This window comes from Canis lupus, chromosome 6 (assembly GCF_011100685.1).
Source record: "Canis lupus familiaris isolate Mischka breed German Shepherd chromosome 6, alternate assembly UU_Cfam_GSD_1.0, whole genome shotgun sequence".
NCBI lineage: Eukaryota > Metazoa > Chordata > Mammalia > Carnivora > Canidae > Canis > Canis lupus.
Genome location: NC_049227.1, coordinates 21,935,240 through 21,952,021, shown reverse-complemented (window position 1 = coordinate 21,952,021; position 16,782 = coordinate 21,935,240). Strand labels below are relative to the sequence as shown.

Here is a 16,782-nt window from a genome sequence, read left to right as displayed (position 1 = left end):
AGACTATACACAGATGTGCCTGTGACAACACTTTTTACCCGCCCAAGTGAGACACAGATCCGTCGCCCGGAGTCGCCGGTCCCTTTAAGAAGACTCGGTGTTCCCCAGTGGGCTCCAGCGGAGCCCGCAGCAAAAGGCAAACTTGCCTGGCTCGGGGGTTGGGGGGCGGTGGGGGGGGGGGGGAGCCGCGCTGGGTGGGAGCTGAGAGCGCGCCAGAGTGCGCTGCGGGCTTCTTTCCCCTTCCCCTTTCCTTAACCCTTCCGGGAGCGGAGGAGCAGGGTGATGCTGCAGCGCCGACGAGCCGAGCCGGGGCGCTGACTGCCCTGGGCTCCGGAAACTTTGCGCTGAGCGTGGGATTGACTAGGCAGAGCCGAGCCGGCTAGCTGGCCTGGAAAGGGACGGGGGGAGGGCGGCTGGAGGGAGGTGCGACCCTTCAGCACCCCAGGTCTCAAGCCCAGGGGCTAGAGAGGCGGGGGTGCAGCAGCAGCAGCAGCAGCAGCAGCAGCAGCAGCAGCAGCAGCAGGAGCGGAGCTGTCCCTTCAGCACCACGGACCCAACGCCTGGGCGTTAGGGAGGCGGAGGCGGGGCAACAGGCGGGAGCTGTCCCTTCAGCACCGCGGACCTCTGCCCTCCGATGAAACCGCCCGGCCCCCTCCCCAGGACTCTGTCTTTTCTCCAGTTTGAGCGGGGGTGTCAGGAGCAGGCGGAGAGCTTTCCTGGGAGGCTGGGGAAGCAATGAACACTCTTCTCAGCGACTCGCCTCCCAGCAGTGCTATTTTTTGCCATCCGCCCTCACCCCCAGCACACGCGCTCGCACACACACGCACGCACGCACACACACACACACATAGACCTCTCTGGATTTCTTTGCCTTGAGTCTCCCGAGGCTGTGAGGAGCCAGGCGCATCTCAAATCCGAACTGGCAGCTCCAGGCTCTGGAGCCATGCCCTGCACGGACCCTCATCTTTACCAAGCTCCTGAGGAATGAAAGGAACCCAGGGATCCTCAGAAGGCAGCAGTGATGTGGACCAACCCCCTGGAGCCTGCACCCTTCCAAGGGCCATAGGCGACCCAGGGAACCGGAGAGAGCTCCAGACAGGAAATCCCAGCTTTCCTAAAGTCTCTGTGGATGCTGACAAAAGGAGACCCGAATTTTTGGAAGAGCCTGCCCTAGGTTACCCAGCTGCAGAGTGATTTTCCCCTCTGGCATTGAACCTACCCCTCCAACCCCCAGCCATCCAGAGTACCATGAAGAATTATGAGGATGTGTGACAGAGGTATCCAGATGTTGATCACCACTGTGGGAGCCTTCGCAGCTTTTAGTTTAATGACCATTGCAGTGGGCACGGACTACTGGTTATATTCCAGAGGTGTGTGCAGGACTAAATCTACAAGTGATAATGAAACCAGCAGGAAGAATGAAGAAGTAATGACCCATTCGGGGCTGTGGAGGACCTGCTGCCTAGAAGGTATTTACAAATTCTTCTCAATGGCCCCAAATAATGCAGTTTCTGATATTCTAATATTCCAGTAGGTGTTTGGGGAAATGGAGGCAGTGATGGGGAAAGATGAATAGTTTGAATTTTTGCTGAGAATGTGCAGATGCCCAGATTGTTCCCAGCAAGACTAATGCTGTGTGGGATGAAGAGGTTTGGTCTTGTTGGTTGTTTTTGGTTTAAGCTTCATGAGATGAGATTTTGTGGCACTCTAGGCAGCTTCTGCAGTTGAGCAAAGTCTTCAAATCCAAAATTCCTAAGCATATTGTGAATTGCTTTGATTTGTGGCTTGAGATGGGGTCTTTGGCTCTGCTTTAATTGCATTTTAGTGGTGGAAGGGGAGGGAAAGTGAAGGAAGAAGAGAGAGGAAGGAAGAGAGAAAGAGAGGGAGGGAGGGAGAGAGAGAGAAGAGACAGAGGGACAGAGACAGGCAGACTGTGACCTAGGCTGGCACACTTTGAGCTATTTCCTTATTTCTAACACAGTCTTAGCAGTTTCTTCTGAGTTTGGTCTAAGTAGATATTTTCATGAACTTACATTGCCAACCAGACAAACGTATGTGAACCCCTACACACACACATTTTAACAAAACTTCTTTATTAATACATGTTTCAAAACAAAACTGAAGTGTTCGTATTTGGTATCCACCTGTCTTCTTTCTTAAGTCCTCTCCAAACTCAACAAATATATTTCCATGACATTTGCATACGATTGATTCTCCAAAAATTACAGCTTCTAATTTTAAAAATTGAGAATTTGCTCTAAATTATGATGAAGAGGGCAGACCAATTTTCAGAATGTGAAGCTCTTGGTTAGACTGTCTCACTATTAAACTCGCTTTCACTACACAAGAAGTCACTCTCAGCATCACTGGGCAATGACTGAATGTCAGTGGTAGTAAATGGAAAGATAGAGAAGAAAATCAAAGCTCTTTCAAGCTTATGTGCCTGAGGGAAGGCACTGGATTAGAGGGGCAGAAGGGAGTTTTATCAGGCTTCTGAGGAATCTGTGAAGCTTGTTACTGTGATGAGCAAGGAAATCTGGGTTTCCTATATGTTCCCCTCTCCTGTTTGCCATTGGTTCTCCATGCCTGCATTCCCACTGGCTGGCATTTGTCAGGGCTTTTTGAGAACTTGCATTTATGTAAATCACTTAGGAAATCATGCTATGACATCACTTGCTAGTGTAATATTGCATCATTCCCTGGCCTTCTTCCCATGTCCTGACACTCTGAACAACTGCTCTCCCGACTGTAGCACTACTACAGTTGATTCTGTTTCCAACACAAATTTGCAACTGGTGGGAATCCCAGGTAGGAAAAGACTACTTTAAATGCAACAAGAATCACTGTACTTGAAGTCAGAAGACTTGGGTAATGCTGCAAACTATCTGTGTGACCTTGGCTAAGACATTTGCCTACTCCAACCCTTTCTTATCAATCTGGGAAATGATTACTTTGGAATAGGTGATCATGAATTAGCACTATCCAAAGCTCTTATTTTATCCAGTGTACCAATGGAAATTTTAGAACAATTATTTCCCAAACATTGATAAAAATCTAATATTTGTAATCATTGGTGATCAGATATGGTGAAGTCATTTACCTTGGGGAAATTCTATAATTCCCTTTACTCTATTGACAACAAAGAATTGAATTACCTTCTGTAAAGCTGTGATTTGGTGGATGCTTTGTTGTCTATATGGTTCTAGGGATGGCATAAAAAATCTGAGCCAGACGAGGTATATATGTAGATCGTGTTTCCGTTATTTCCAGTTCTTCTGCACCTCTTGGAACAAAACCTGGGAATGTACAATTAAAAACCAAATTTGGCTTCCCCCAATAGGGCCTAAAATGCCTAAATCCTTTCTCAGAATTTCTCAACTGATGGTTTCTCTTCTCTCCAACATCATGTCCTACACCCACAGTTTGTACAAGGAATTGGAACCCCACCCAGGCATTCTGTGGGCTTAGTGGGAGAAGTGAGAATTTGAATCAAGATGGAACTGGATGAATCTAAGATATGTTCTTGGTCAGGTGAATTCTTTTGAGAAAATATGTTGCAGTCTTCATACAATTTGACTCAGCCAGGTTTTTGTTTTTGTTTTGTTTTTTACATTTTTTGAAGTATTATATACAGTAACTTTAATGAGTCACAATGAATCTTAAGCTGTATGCACACCCATAGAACCAGCACCTAGATGGGCCTGGCTGGAATCTGAAACCAAGATTTTTCTTCATGTACTGAATATATCAAGTGTTCAAGGAATTTTCAAGGAACCTCTGATTTCCTGCATGCAATAGGCAGACCCCATCCTCTGGATTAAAGGTGTATAATCATCTCTTATTCAGTATATCCCGTCTCCTAGAGTCTCAACATCATCATTTTTCTGGTCCTTTAGAGTCAAAGGATAACTGGAGGTCTTATAGCTCAGTTGTTTTTCTGATATCAAATTAGCAAAGTCTGTTCACCCATACTTTTTAAAGAGCCATGAGAGAATGTGGCGGTTTTGTCCAAAAGAGAATGGTCAGGAGGGACATGACAGCTGTCTGAAAATATCTGAAGAGTTGTCATATGGGAAAGAGATTTGAAATGTTCTATGTGGCCTCAAGGGGGTAGAAGTAAGAGTGAGAGGAAAACAATTTTTGCCTCAGTATAAATGACCATGCAATGTAGAATAGGGAGCTTTAGGTGGTATGGGTTCTCCACCACCAAAGATATTCAGGAATAAGGAAACTACATCAATGTTCCCAAACTTGGCCAGTCATCAGAATCACATGGGGAGCTTTAAAAAAAAAAAAAGATAATTAGGCCTCACAACTAGATTCTCTGCTTCCGTAGGTCTGTGGTGGATCACTGGAATCTGAATTTTCTGAAACTCCTCCAAGCAATTCTGATGTTTAAGCTAACATATATTAAGTATTTACAATGGAGCTGGCAACAATTACATGTGTTAAGAAGGATCACATCACTCAAGCAAGAGAAGGGTTTTTTATTTCTTTAACTCCCCAGAATATCATTTATATTTAGTACATATATAATTGCTAGCACTATTCTAACAATTTTGAAAAATTAACTTTTTCCTCTTCAAAGGAGCTCATTTAAATCAGTATTATTATTATCCTCATTTTATTGGTGAAGAAACTGAGCCTTAGAGAAATTATATGACTTGCCTGAGGTCACATACCTAAACCCAGCAGGCACTACCTCACCTAAGCCATGTTGCTTCTGGGAGCATTTGCTAAGAACATGAATTCGTGCTCCGGTGGATAGGTTGCTACTGGTACAAACATTAGCTTGTGAGAATGCCCAGACACATGGGTTTTTCCATACAGAAGCTTCAGGTCCCCGAACACTCAGCATGCCTGTGCAATGTCTGCAGGGGTGCAGGCGACATCAGACAGGAACAAATTCAGAGACAGCAAAGGACAGATTTTGAATGAAGAAACAATCGACCTATGTAGAGACACCCACACTCAGAAAGCAGAACGAATGCCTGACTCATTATCTGGAAAGCACACGAGGCATTCACAAAGTAGGGTCCCAACTTGCTGTGTGTTTTCAATGGCAGCATGTGGATTTGAATGAGAACATGCTCAATGTATGGTTCCCTCATTAAGAAGACCCCTTGAAGTCCTAGACATGAGCAAAGTGACGTATTTACATCATGGAAAGACCACTGGCCTGGTAACAAGGAACCCTGAGTACTCATCACACTTCTGTCACTACGAGTTATGTGAATTGTGCATATATCTTCCTCCTTTGGGCCTTAGTTTATCCAATTCTGAAATGAAAGCTTCAGATAAGATTAGGAGTAAACAAATCCAAATGTCCATGTGGACAAGGCAGGTAATGTAGCAGTTGAAACAAGCATTTCACTGTCCTCTTAACTCAATTCTGGGGGTAGGGGGTTGGAGAAGTCACTGCACTTAAAAAGATACCTGGTAGCTGAAACACGGTCTCAGAGTGGAGAACAATAGAGAATAGTGGGGCCTGAGGCAAACCAGAGAGCACAAGCCCCTATCCAAGGGACAAATGCTATGTGACTTGAGTTGATTTTTACTCTTGGGAAACGTGTACCAAATTTATCCCGATATTCCAAATATTAAAAAGCCAGGTATAAAATCTCTTGATTTTTAAAATGTGGGCAACTAAATTAACTTTTTAAAAACACACTGTCTGGGACATTTGGGTGGCTCAGTGGTTGAGCGTCTGCCTTCTGCCCGGGTCATGATCCTGGGGTCCTGGGATTGAGTCTGGCATCGGGCTCCCTCCAGGGAGCCTGCTTTTCCCTCTGCCTGTGTCTCTGCCTCTCTCTGTGTGTCTCTTGTGAATAAATAAATAAAATCTTTTAAAAAACTAATGTCTTTTAAAAATATATAAATAAAATAAAATTTAAAAGTAAATAAAGACACACTGCCTGCCAAGCCAAACCTGCCTCATTGTTGAATTTGACCCATGGGCTGCCAGTTTAAAGGTCTTTTTAATCCAAGGGTCTGATATTTCCATATTTTATTCCTGAATTGTTCTCCATTAGCCAATGATCACTTTTTCAAATCATTTTTTAAGAAAATACTAAGAAAATAAAGTCCACTTAGCTTTTAGGACAAGGAGCTTAAAATTATGGAAAAGAGTCTCAATAAACTGCTATTTCTGCTACAGATGGGCCTGAATGGCATCAAACATCTGTCTGAAAAACTGAAAAAAAAATTAGCCAGTCATTAGAAGTTCCCCCATATTTCCAAATCTCCAGATGGTTGACTCTTTTCAGCCAGATGGGGTTGCAGCTTTATTTATGTGTTCAGAAGCCTTCGGGGAAGCTGCAGAGATGTGATTAAGGACACGGATAAGAGAAGGACATAACATTTGTTGAGTATTTCCTATGTGCCAAGCCCTGTGCTGGGTGCTCTCACATGGTAACTCATATTTTTCATATTTCCCTATCTCCCTCCAATAGAAGATAAGGACAGGGATCCTTGTCCATTGGGAGCACTGCTCTACCTCCAGAGCTTAGGAACACTACCAAGTAGTCACTTCTCCACTCCTAGATCTGATGCTGCACTTTCCCTTAGACGTGCGTGCAGAATGCTCTTTCTTCCCTACTCTTGACCTCCTCCCTGTTCCTTTCCCTGCATGGTTCCTCTTTGCCTCTAAAGCCCAAGAGGCAAACAGAGGAGAGAAGTGGACTGGAATCTTAAGGCAGGATGTGGGTGAATGACTATGCCTGTGTTTGTGAGACCAGTCAGGACTGGGGAGGTGGCAGAGGTTGAGGTGTGAACATGATAACATTCAACCAGAACATGTCTGTATAGCCATATTGCTTGTTAAAATGTTGAAATACTTTCCTACTTCTTGGTAAACAGCATCTGGCCCAAGTCCCCAATCAACCCTCCCCCTCCCGCCACCACTATAGTTACCCTAGCCTATTCTGGAACCTCCCAGACATCTATGAGATTTTCCAGTAAAGAGTTAAGACCTGACCCAGCAGGGGCCATCAGGATCCTGGCCCAGCCCTATGGAAGCATCCATTCTGACTGGCTAGTCTCACAGTCCTACCTGTGATTAAATATTCTGAATCTTATTCCCAGTTCTATCATTGGTGGAAAAGACCTACTCCTCTGTTTCCTACCTCAACTCTAGCCCCCTGCCTTTTGACTCTAAGATTCTACCCATTTGAAGAAGCAGATGATTTGAAAATAATTGTTTACTTTGTCACTTGAAATTTCATCTTCTGGATTAGAAAAAAGGCAAGTGATCAACATTCCAAGGTTGGGGAAGCAGTGTGGGTTATTAACATGGTGACGTGTGTGGGTTACTAGCGTGCATCAAGGGAAAAAAATACGCAAAGAAAGGGGACTCTGTCGTTTGTTCTCTTAGAGCCATGTCTGACAATCTTACTGAGGGAGTCATCTGATTCTTTGGTGGAATGTAATTTTATTTGTTTTATTATAGATAAAGGGCCAGTGGTATAGTTAGATGCTACTTGTAGAGAGCTTGGAAAGATGCACATAAATTTGCTCATTAGAGGTGCAAATTATTTCTGCTCATTAGAAGAGATAATTTCAAATGTTGTAGATTTATTGCCACCCTCTAGGACATGAATCAGTTTTACATCTAACTTGACAATCTTACTTCAGAATTTTTTTCCTGAAAAATATATATAATATCCTCCTTTGAACTAGCTTTGTCATTCTGCTAGTTCTCTCATTGATGAGTTGAATAAAACTTGACATGAGCGCATTGTATATTTTAGGAAAATTATGTTTCTAACTATTTAAAAATTATACTCTGACATGTGGAAGCACCCCCAGTGAAAGCAATGTTTCTGAGGTTAAAGAGAAGCCCACAAAACTCCAAAGTCGTTTTGCTTTTTCCTCCATCCACACAATCCTGCCAGAGCCCACTTTTTCATTATAGGAGCAAATGGGCTTTTAGTCATTTATGAATTGGTCTCTGACCACAGAGAATATGAGACAACAGCAGGGGTCTTGAGGTCAGGTAGACCTGGGTTCTTAGCTGGATCTTGCCGTTTACTGGCTGCAAACCCTCGGAAGTTGTTTCACCGCTGAGCATGAGTTTCCTTACCTGTTAAATGAAGAAACACAGCAGCAAGCACTTACAACTTTTTCTACTTTTGTACTTATTGCAACTCCTTTATTCCTTCATACCTCTAAATAATGCATTGACCAGTAGTTCTTAACTCATCCTTTTTAGACAATATCCATTTTCAAAGACAAATGGCAAGCTAGCTTTCTTATACCACCTTCCTTTTTCCCCAAAACTTGAGGTTCCTCAGTGAATTACCTGTGCCCCAAGAAGACTCATTCACAAAGATTGAGGGTGCCTGCAGAAAAGAGAGACTGGCATCACATTCCTGGGATGGACGCTGCTTGTGTGCCTACTTCAGTAAAGAGGCTAAGACAGAGGGAATGGCAATGGGGCAGCCTTTGTGGAATGGGGAAGTTTGTAGGCTGTGTGGATCTGGTGGTGAATAGCTGAACTTGAGCCATTTGGTCATTATCCCATCCAAGAGAGCAGCCCATTAGGCAACAAGACCCTGGTCAGAGCTACATGATGTTCGTGAAGATGTTGCCCTGTCTTGAGAGTTGGCCCCTGTTCCATTCCCCAAACCATGAACCTTGGCCCAAAGCTGAGTCCATCCAAAGGGAGGAGGGCCTTTAAAAAATGTTCACAGGGTGTTGTATGGTTCAACTGCAGGTCCAGCCGCATGGGGACATGAGTTGCCAGTGACAGAAGCCAAAGTGGGATGGAAGAAAGTGAGTCAGACTCAGATATTCCACACTGGGGAGAGAAGTTGCAGTGGGAAGGTCCCCTAGGGCTCTCCAATAATCAATGCTTGTGTCTCCACAAAAAAAGTCAACATGTCCCCTGCCACACAGAGAACCTGATGATCAGTGTTAGCTGGGAAACTAGTAACAATAAACAGTAAAGGTTTGCAACATCACACAGCTAAGCGAAGTGACATTTTGGCCTTATTTTCTTCCTGCTCCCTGCCACAACACACTGAAGGTGCTAGAACCTAAAAGGGGGATGCGCAGGGATAGTGCATTGCAATATGGAAGTTTTAACAGCCAAAAGTAAGTAGAAAGTTATGATCTCCGCCCAAAATATCATTAAGGAAATGAGAGATTGGATATAACACAGTTGAAAGCTAAAAATACAGCCGTTAAACATTCATACTCCACTAATTTGAGATTCTTCAATAAACGGTATATGTCATCATATGTGGTCTCTAAAATTCTAAAGTTGAAAACTCAGTGGTGTATATCCACTGTGATAGATAACTGTATCTCAGCGGTTAGCAAACTATAGCCTATGGGCCAAATTCAGCCTATTGACTATTTTTGTACAACCTACAGACTAAGAATATTTTGTATATTTTTAAGTAGTTGAAAAAATTAAATAATCTCCAATAATGCTTTGTGACATATAAAAATGATGAGAAATTCAAATTTCAGCATCCAAACTTCTGAATGTTGCCAATAAAAATTTTATGGAAATTTGTTTTCTCTCTTGTTACATATGTATAACATATAGTATCCTCAGTTTTGCTGCTTGGCCTGCAAAGCCTAAAATATTTACTGTCTGGCCCTTTACAGAAGAAGTTAAGTTTGCCAACTCCTGTTATATCTCACTGGAGAGGCATGGAGGAATCTATAATAACATTTTATTTCTAGAAGTACCCTTTGTTTTCCCAAGAATATTGGTTGTTGTGGTGGTGGGGGGTGGTTGTACTCTTCGTCTTTATCACAGACTCTTCGTCTGAGCAGGGATTCTGTGAATCCTCTTCTCTTTCCTGGAAAACATGCACTTAGCCCTTTGCCCAGGTAGTTCTTCTTTTCTTCCTGAGACAAGGAGAGGTTGAAAGAAAGTCAGTGAGATCCTTCTCTCATAAAGGGCTCCAGGAAAATGCACCCCCTGCCCAGGTACACAGGGAACAACATCTGTCGGGGCTGGCAAGAGGGGAAAACTTTGGGATCTGGTGTTCTGATGACAATGAACAGGACACTAGAGACAGGGTGAAGTAGACTTGATCAGACATGGTCATCGAGTAAGTAAGGGTAAAGAAATTGACATCCCCAAAAAGGAGGTAGTTGGTATTGGAAGCCTACATAGAAGTCCTCCTCTATTTGCTCCATGGATGAAGTGCCGCATGCTTATGAAACTTCAAGAAAAATATTATGGAAACGGGTGCTTTTATGGAGAGAGTCTCATCCTCCGAAAATGTTAAGAATCACTAATGTAGAACCTAGGGCAGAGATGAAAGCTGGGATGACCTTAGGATCACCCAAACATAGGTGGGAATTGAAGACGTGAAAATACACAAGAAGTGACAGAGAAAACCCAATGGGTATGAAGAGGAAAAATAGCAAAACCCTAAGTGGCATTGACACTTTGGGGGGCAGGAAGAAGAGGAGCTGGTGAAAAATAGAAAGGAAAGCATAGATGAAGAAAAGGTTATCAGGATTTGATTTGCATTTTAAGGGTCTACAGAGGCTTGCTCCAAAATGATGTTGATGAACAGCAAAGTCGGGGCTAGTAGCTCTCCAGCCCAAGAGGTCTGCATGAGAGGACTCACTTCCAGGGCAGGTCTGCTGTTCCTCCTGGAATCAGTAAGCAGGTGACATATCCTTATAGGGGGCTACTTCCAAGGAAGCTGCAGGAGAGGCTGGGCCATGAGAACCCCAGAAAGAAGTGCCAGGAAAATAATAAATAGCTGACAATTAATGAACACCTTCTGTGGGCCAAACTATGATTGCTAGGGCAGAGGGAGCGTTTATTTCCAGACTAACCCCCGAGCATGCATGCATTTGTCTGTTTGTTTATCCATCAGACACGTCCTATATACCAACCACTGTTCTAAGTGGGCACTTGGCAAATATCATTTGATCCTTGTTACATCTTTAGGAGGTAGATATTGTTATTCTCTCCATTTTACAAATGAAAGAACAGAGACCCAAAGAGCACATAGTAAGAGGCAGATCTAGGCTTCCAACCCTACCCTGTGCTGCCTTTCATGACTGTACTCCAGGCACTTGGATGAGCACTTAGTGTAACAGATGCAACTCATAATAGCCCCTTTCTACTAGTAGACTTGCTCCACCCACAGGGAGACTGAAGCTCCTAGAAATGAAGTAGCTTGTGCTAGATCGCCTGCTAGTGTGATCTCCAGAAGCTTCACCGTAAACACCACAACAGCACTACCTTAATAGAAGGACCTGGGCCTGATGAGTGGGTCTCTGTCTCTTCCAGCCTGCTCACTCCTCTGTCAAGGAGGGTTTGGTGGCAGTCACTGGCTCTGAGCCACTCAACAACTGGAATTTTTGTGAAAAATAATTATCTCAACCTTTCCCAATTTCTATTCCAAATCCAGCAAGGTCTGGGGAAAAAATGGTGAAGCTAACAAGATTTAGATATTGTAACACTGAGCTACTGAGAAACACCACCTCTGGAGATCAAATGTAAATTTTCTTTAAATGGCAACACCAATCATTTGGAAGTGAAAAGAGCAGAGTTTCTTAAGGGGTTTCTGATTAGATGCAAGTTGAGCAAACCATTGGAGATTCTTGCATTTTCTATATTGCATTTGGGTGTCTGCAAACTTAGGGATGCCATTAGGTTCGTGGCTATCTCACTTCCCAAGGAGTAAACTTGGCCACAGCATTTGTTTCACTTCTTTGAGCTTTTGGGTCTGTGTCAGGCAGTAATCAACTTCTGGCTTAGGGATCGCAGCCTGATACTCAGGCAGCACTCAGAGAGTCAAAATCATCTTTGAAGAACGCAAATGCCCACTAGCTATGCAATAGACCAAAGTACTACCAGGCCTAGTTCTTGGAGACCTTGGACTTGCAGAAGTCAGAAGTGGACAAGTGGGATGAGTTTGGAACAAGCGAAGCCTGACACTATACATCTACCACTTAACCTGCATGTTGTAAGAAATATCAAAAATCTTGTTGCCACCCAAATACTCTACCGACCATATCTTGCTGAACTGGTGCATAGTAGATGCTCAATAAATATCCATTGAATTTGTTGCTTGAGCTTCTCCTAGTGAACCCACGCTAATCACTACCAATCTCAATTCTGGGCTTAAGTGCTAATAAACCATTCTAAAAATAATATACCCTATAATCTCTGCAGTAACTATTGGTAATTCAGTAGCCTGGATTTTGAGGAAGTCTGACTTCACAGTCTCGAAAACCTCAACATTATTTGTCCATCTCTTATTTTCCATTTTTTTTCCTCAAAGACTACCCAGAGTCGTTCTGTAGTCTCATTTCAAAATTCCCTCAATACTCTGGGTACAAACTTGGGGAAAGAAAAAGTAAATATACGTTGTGTGGACATATTGTGGGCAAATCCAGCAGACACTGTTTCTATTCCTTGTGCTTCAGATTCTATATATATTTGGTTACCTGCATGTTTAGGAAATGGAATCTCCTCTACTCTGTATTCTGCAGCATATGCTATTCAGCATCATGCAAAGCTGCCTTGGAATACAATAATACCTACCTGTTAGAATGATTGCAAAAATCATGGGTAACTGTGGAAGCATCCTCTACCATCTCAACTATTATAAAATTCTACTGGCACCTGTGGAAATTGGTTTTGGCATGCAGCAGTTAATACAGATGCATTATTTACAACAAATCGTTGTGACCCTTCGCAAATTACAGGATGGCAAACCAATTAGCTGTTTATCAGCTTAAAATGCCTTAAAATATATACTTCAAGGAAGTCCTGGTTTTTCAAAATATTACTTTTCACCAAAGATAAATCTGGCTTGTGATCAAAATGCTCTCAGTGTTTAGAGAAAAATAAAAAGATCAAATCAAGAGGCAATGATGTTAATCTGAGTCAAAGGTCTGCTGCACAGCATAATAATTGCTCTGCTCTGCTTTTTCACTCTGTGGTGAGTGATGGCTTAGCTCCTGAGCACTGGGGAGATGGCAGGGTTAGGTTCCAAAAGATAATAAGGTCTGAACCAAGGAAAATTCAGTCTGGGCCACCCCCAAAGATGATTTTCCAGTTTTATCCTGGGGGCTGAGCTGCAGTGTCATCCCTTTGGTTTAGGTAATGGACAGTCCCAGCCCAGGACTATGGACTTTCCCCCAAACTGTCCAAAAGCTCGAAGATGCACTGGAGTGCAAAGGGGGATGAAATTATAAATAGTGTGATTAAGGTAGGCTTCCTTGAGAAGATGACATTTAATTCCAGATATAAAGGAGATGAGGAACCACACCAGGTGACTCTCAGGGGGAAAAAGCATTCCAGATGGGAAAAAGCAGCAAATACAAAGGCCCAGCCAGGGGTAGGACATGGCTGGGGTGTTCAAGGAGCAAGGGAGCCAGTGCAGCTGAAGAGGATGATGAGCTCAGAGGAGGGAGCACGTTGGTTGAGGGGGCTAGACCCCAGATTGTGGAAGGCCTTGAAGGATGTTGTAAGAACTTTGACTTTGACTCTGAGTGAACTGGAAGGCTTTGGATGCTTTGAGCCCAAGACTGACATGGTCTTGAGTTAGCCATATCTAGGTCTTCTCAATGAGTTACTTGCTGCTTGACGGAAGGAGTGCTTTGTCCTGTGACATCCCTTGCTTCCCACAGGCAAGAACTTCATCTCTAGTCTTTAATGTTTCTGCCTCATCTTGCCCTGGTGTTTTTTTTTGAAGACTGGGCACAGTGGAACAGCATCCCTTCACCATCATCTTCCTTCTGCCCCTGAAAACAAGCCCATGGCCTCCCATTGTTTTCAGTATTGCATTTCTTACTGTGAGGAGATGAGGGGATGACAGTGTCATGGGAGTTTCTGATGTTTATTGAATTTTACAAAGTTCTTGGACTTGTCCTTCCCGGTGGGCCACCCCTCCTAACTCAGATTCTCATCCTTCTCCAGCTCAGGTGACATCCACTCCCATGCTGGTCCCCCTTCTCAGAGATCCAATAGGAGGGGTGTGAAGTGAGTGATTTGCATCTGGGGGAACTCCAGCCTGGCTCCTCTGCTCTCTATGTCCTTACTGAGCACCTACTAAGTGCTAGACATGCTAGGTGCTGAGGATTCAGCAGAGAATAAAAATCTTTGTTAAGTTCAGAAATGTAGAGGGAAAATGCTGAGAAACTGCATCCATCTGAATGCAGCAGGATACTCCTGGAACATGAGGTAGGAGTCCTGGATTAGTCAGGGTGGGAGGAGGCTTGCCACAGAATGTTCTCTTAGGGGCTTACATGTCTCCAAAGGGTCTGGCCTACAACAAATACCCAAAACATATTTGCCAAATGCACTGAAAGGCCGTATAGGTTACACAGAGGAGAACTGACCTCTCCTAACTGCTGGAGGCTGGAATGGAAATGAATTCAGAGCTCCTGGTTTCTTATCCTTAAGCAGACAGGAAGGAAAACAAGACAATAGCCTACTTCTAGGAATCCATGGAGACAAATCGAGTGACTACACATTTCTCTTTGTTTAAATTTTTAAGCTCTCTTAAAAAAAAAACACAAAAGCCTGGATATTTGATTTTTGTCATGCTTTTTCAGTGGCATATTTTTCTTATTGTATTTTCTTAAAACTCTTTTAACATAAAAGTAATACAAAAACACATTCTAAATATAAACTTTTAAAACAAAACAGACAAGGCAATATTTCCTCTGTACTCTATCTATATACTCATCCCTTGCCCCCAGATAACTGCTACTTACAATTTGGTGAATGTCCAATAAATATCATTTCCCCATCTTTCTGTTCTATACTATCAAAGAGATTAGAAAGGGTATATTTTTCTCTTCCAGTTCAAATTCTTCACAATTTACTGAAAAGCTTTTAAAAAGTATCATTTAATTTATTAAGACATTTAATCATGCACATTATTTTTAAAATTAAATCATGTCGAAGGGCTTTTAATGACAAGCATGTGTCTCAGGGGTGCTTATGCCCTTTCACCCCAAGTTCTACTGCTCAGAGCAAGGGTTTTTTTTTTTTTTTCCTTTTTAACCATTTCTTTTTTTTTTTTTTTTATTGGTGTTCAATTTACTAACATACAGAATAACACCCAGTGCCCGTCACCCATTCACTCCCACCCCCCGCCCTCCTCCCCTTCTACCACCCCTAGTTCGTTTCCCAGAGTTAGCAGTCTTTACGTTCTGTCTCCCTTTCTGATATTTCCCACCCATTTCTTCTCCCTTCCCTTATTTTCCCTTTCACTATTATTTATATTCCCCAAATGAATGAGAACATATAATGTTTGTCCTTCTCCGACTGACTTACTTCACTCAGCATAATACCCTCCAGTTCCATCCTCGTTGAAGCAAATGGTGGGTATTTGTCATTTCTAATAGCTGAGTAATATTCCATTGTATACATAAACCACATCTTCTTTATCCATTCATCTTTCGTTGGACACGGAGGCTCCTTCCACAGTTTGGCTATAGTGGCCATTGCTGCTAGAAACATCGGGGTGCAGGTGTCCCGGCGTTTCATTGCATTTGTATCTTTGGGGTAAATCCCCAACAGTGCAATTGCTGGGTCGTAGGGCTTTTTAACCATTTCTGATTCAATTCTTCCAGTGGTTACATCTATTTCTCTAAACAACATATTTATCCTCTGTTTCTTGATTTATAATCTATTGACTTCCTGCCATAATAGGTGAGGATTTAGTTAAATCATTCACCCTCGGTATTGATTACCTTTCCAATTTCTAAAAATAACATAAATCTTTATTAGTTTTCCCATCTACCTTGAGTAGGATGTCTCAACTTCCCACTTTCTAGAATGATGCTGTCCACATTCCCCTTTCCACTTGCCCATGCCCATTAGTTGTATTTTTGCTTTTTCTTTGTCAAGAATTCATTCTGTTTCCATTTGATTCTGTAACTGTGCTAATGCCTCCCATGTTGGGGCTATGGGTGGATTCTGAAGTTTGAAAGCCAATGAAATTATTATGATCAGGTAGAGAATGTTCAGTGCAAAGCTAAGTTGTTTTCTAGGGCTTCATTTTTCTCTTTGTGGTTTCTTTTTTTTTTTTTTTTCTCTCTTTGTGGTTTCAATGTCACAGTCTCCTAGCCATTCAAAAAAACAAACAAAAGGTCCAAATGGAGTAATTTTGTCTAACACTTATCCAGTTGTTCAAAATCATGCCGTATATTTATTTGTGTCACTCTTGGACTTTTTGGTAGAGTTTTCATTTTTCCTGGGGTTTCTGAGTGACTCAAGGGTTTTTTTAACAGGTCATTTGAGGGCAAAATAAATATAAGTCCTGTTGTGGAGGAAAGAATCTTCTGGGGAATCCCTGGGTGGCTCAGCAGTTTAGAGCCTGCCTTCGGCCCAGGGCGTGATCCTGGAGACCTGGGATCGAGTCCCACATCGGGCTCCCAGCATGGAGCCTGCTTCTCCCTCTGCCTGTGTCTCTGCCTCTCTCTCTCTCTCTCTCTCTCTCTCTCTGTGTCTCTCATGAATAAATAAATAAAATCTTCAAAAAAAAAAAAAAGGAAAGAATCTTCTGGAAAAATTGTACCTCCCCCCCCCCGCTCACCCCCCCCCCCCTTTTTTCTGTTTTCTCAGTACAGTATAGTAGTTAAGAGCTCACCTCTACGGTCAGATTGCTTAGGCTCAAATCCCAGGTCAACAATGCATTACAATGCACAACAGTGTAACAATGCTACTTCACCTCCCTGTGTCTCAGCTTTCATCTGTAAAATGGGAGTATTATTTTCCTACTCATAAGGTTGCTATGAGTATTTGATGAGTTAATATTTGTACAGCACACAGAACAGTGT

The 16,782-nt window shown here is 42.8% G+C and overlaps 1 protein-coding gene across 1 annotated transcript in view; it reads left to right on the top strand.

Moving 5' to 3' along the window:
• The first annotated feature begins 204 nt into the window (after positions 1-204).
• The window catches only part of CACNG3 (calcium voltage-gated channel auxiliary subunit gamma 3), an 85,556-nt gene continuing 68,978 nt past the window's right edge, over positions 205-16,782 (top strand). The window contains exon 1 of the mRNA XM_038540026.1: positions 205-1,469. Coding sequence (XP_038395954.1) covers positions 1,259-1,469 — 211 coding nt within the window. The 5' untranslated portion in view covers positions 205-1,258. The remainder of the gene's footprint in view (positions 1,470-16,782) is intronic.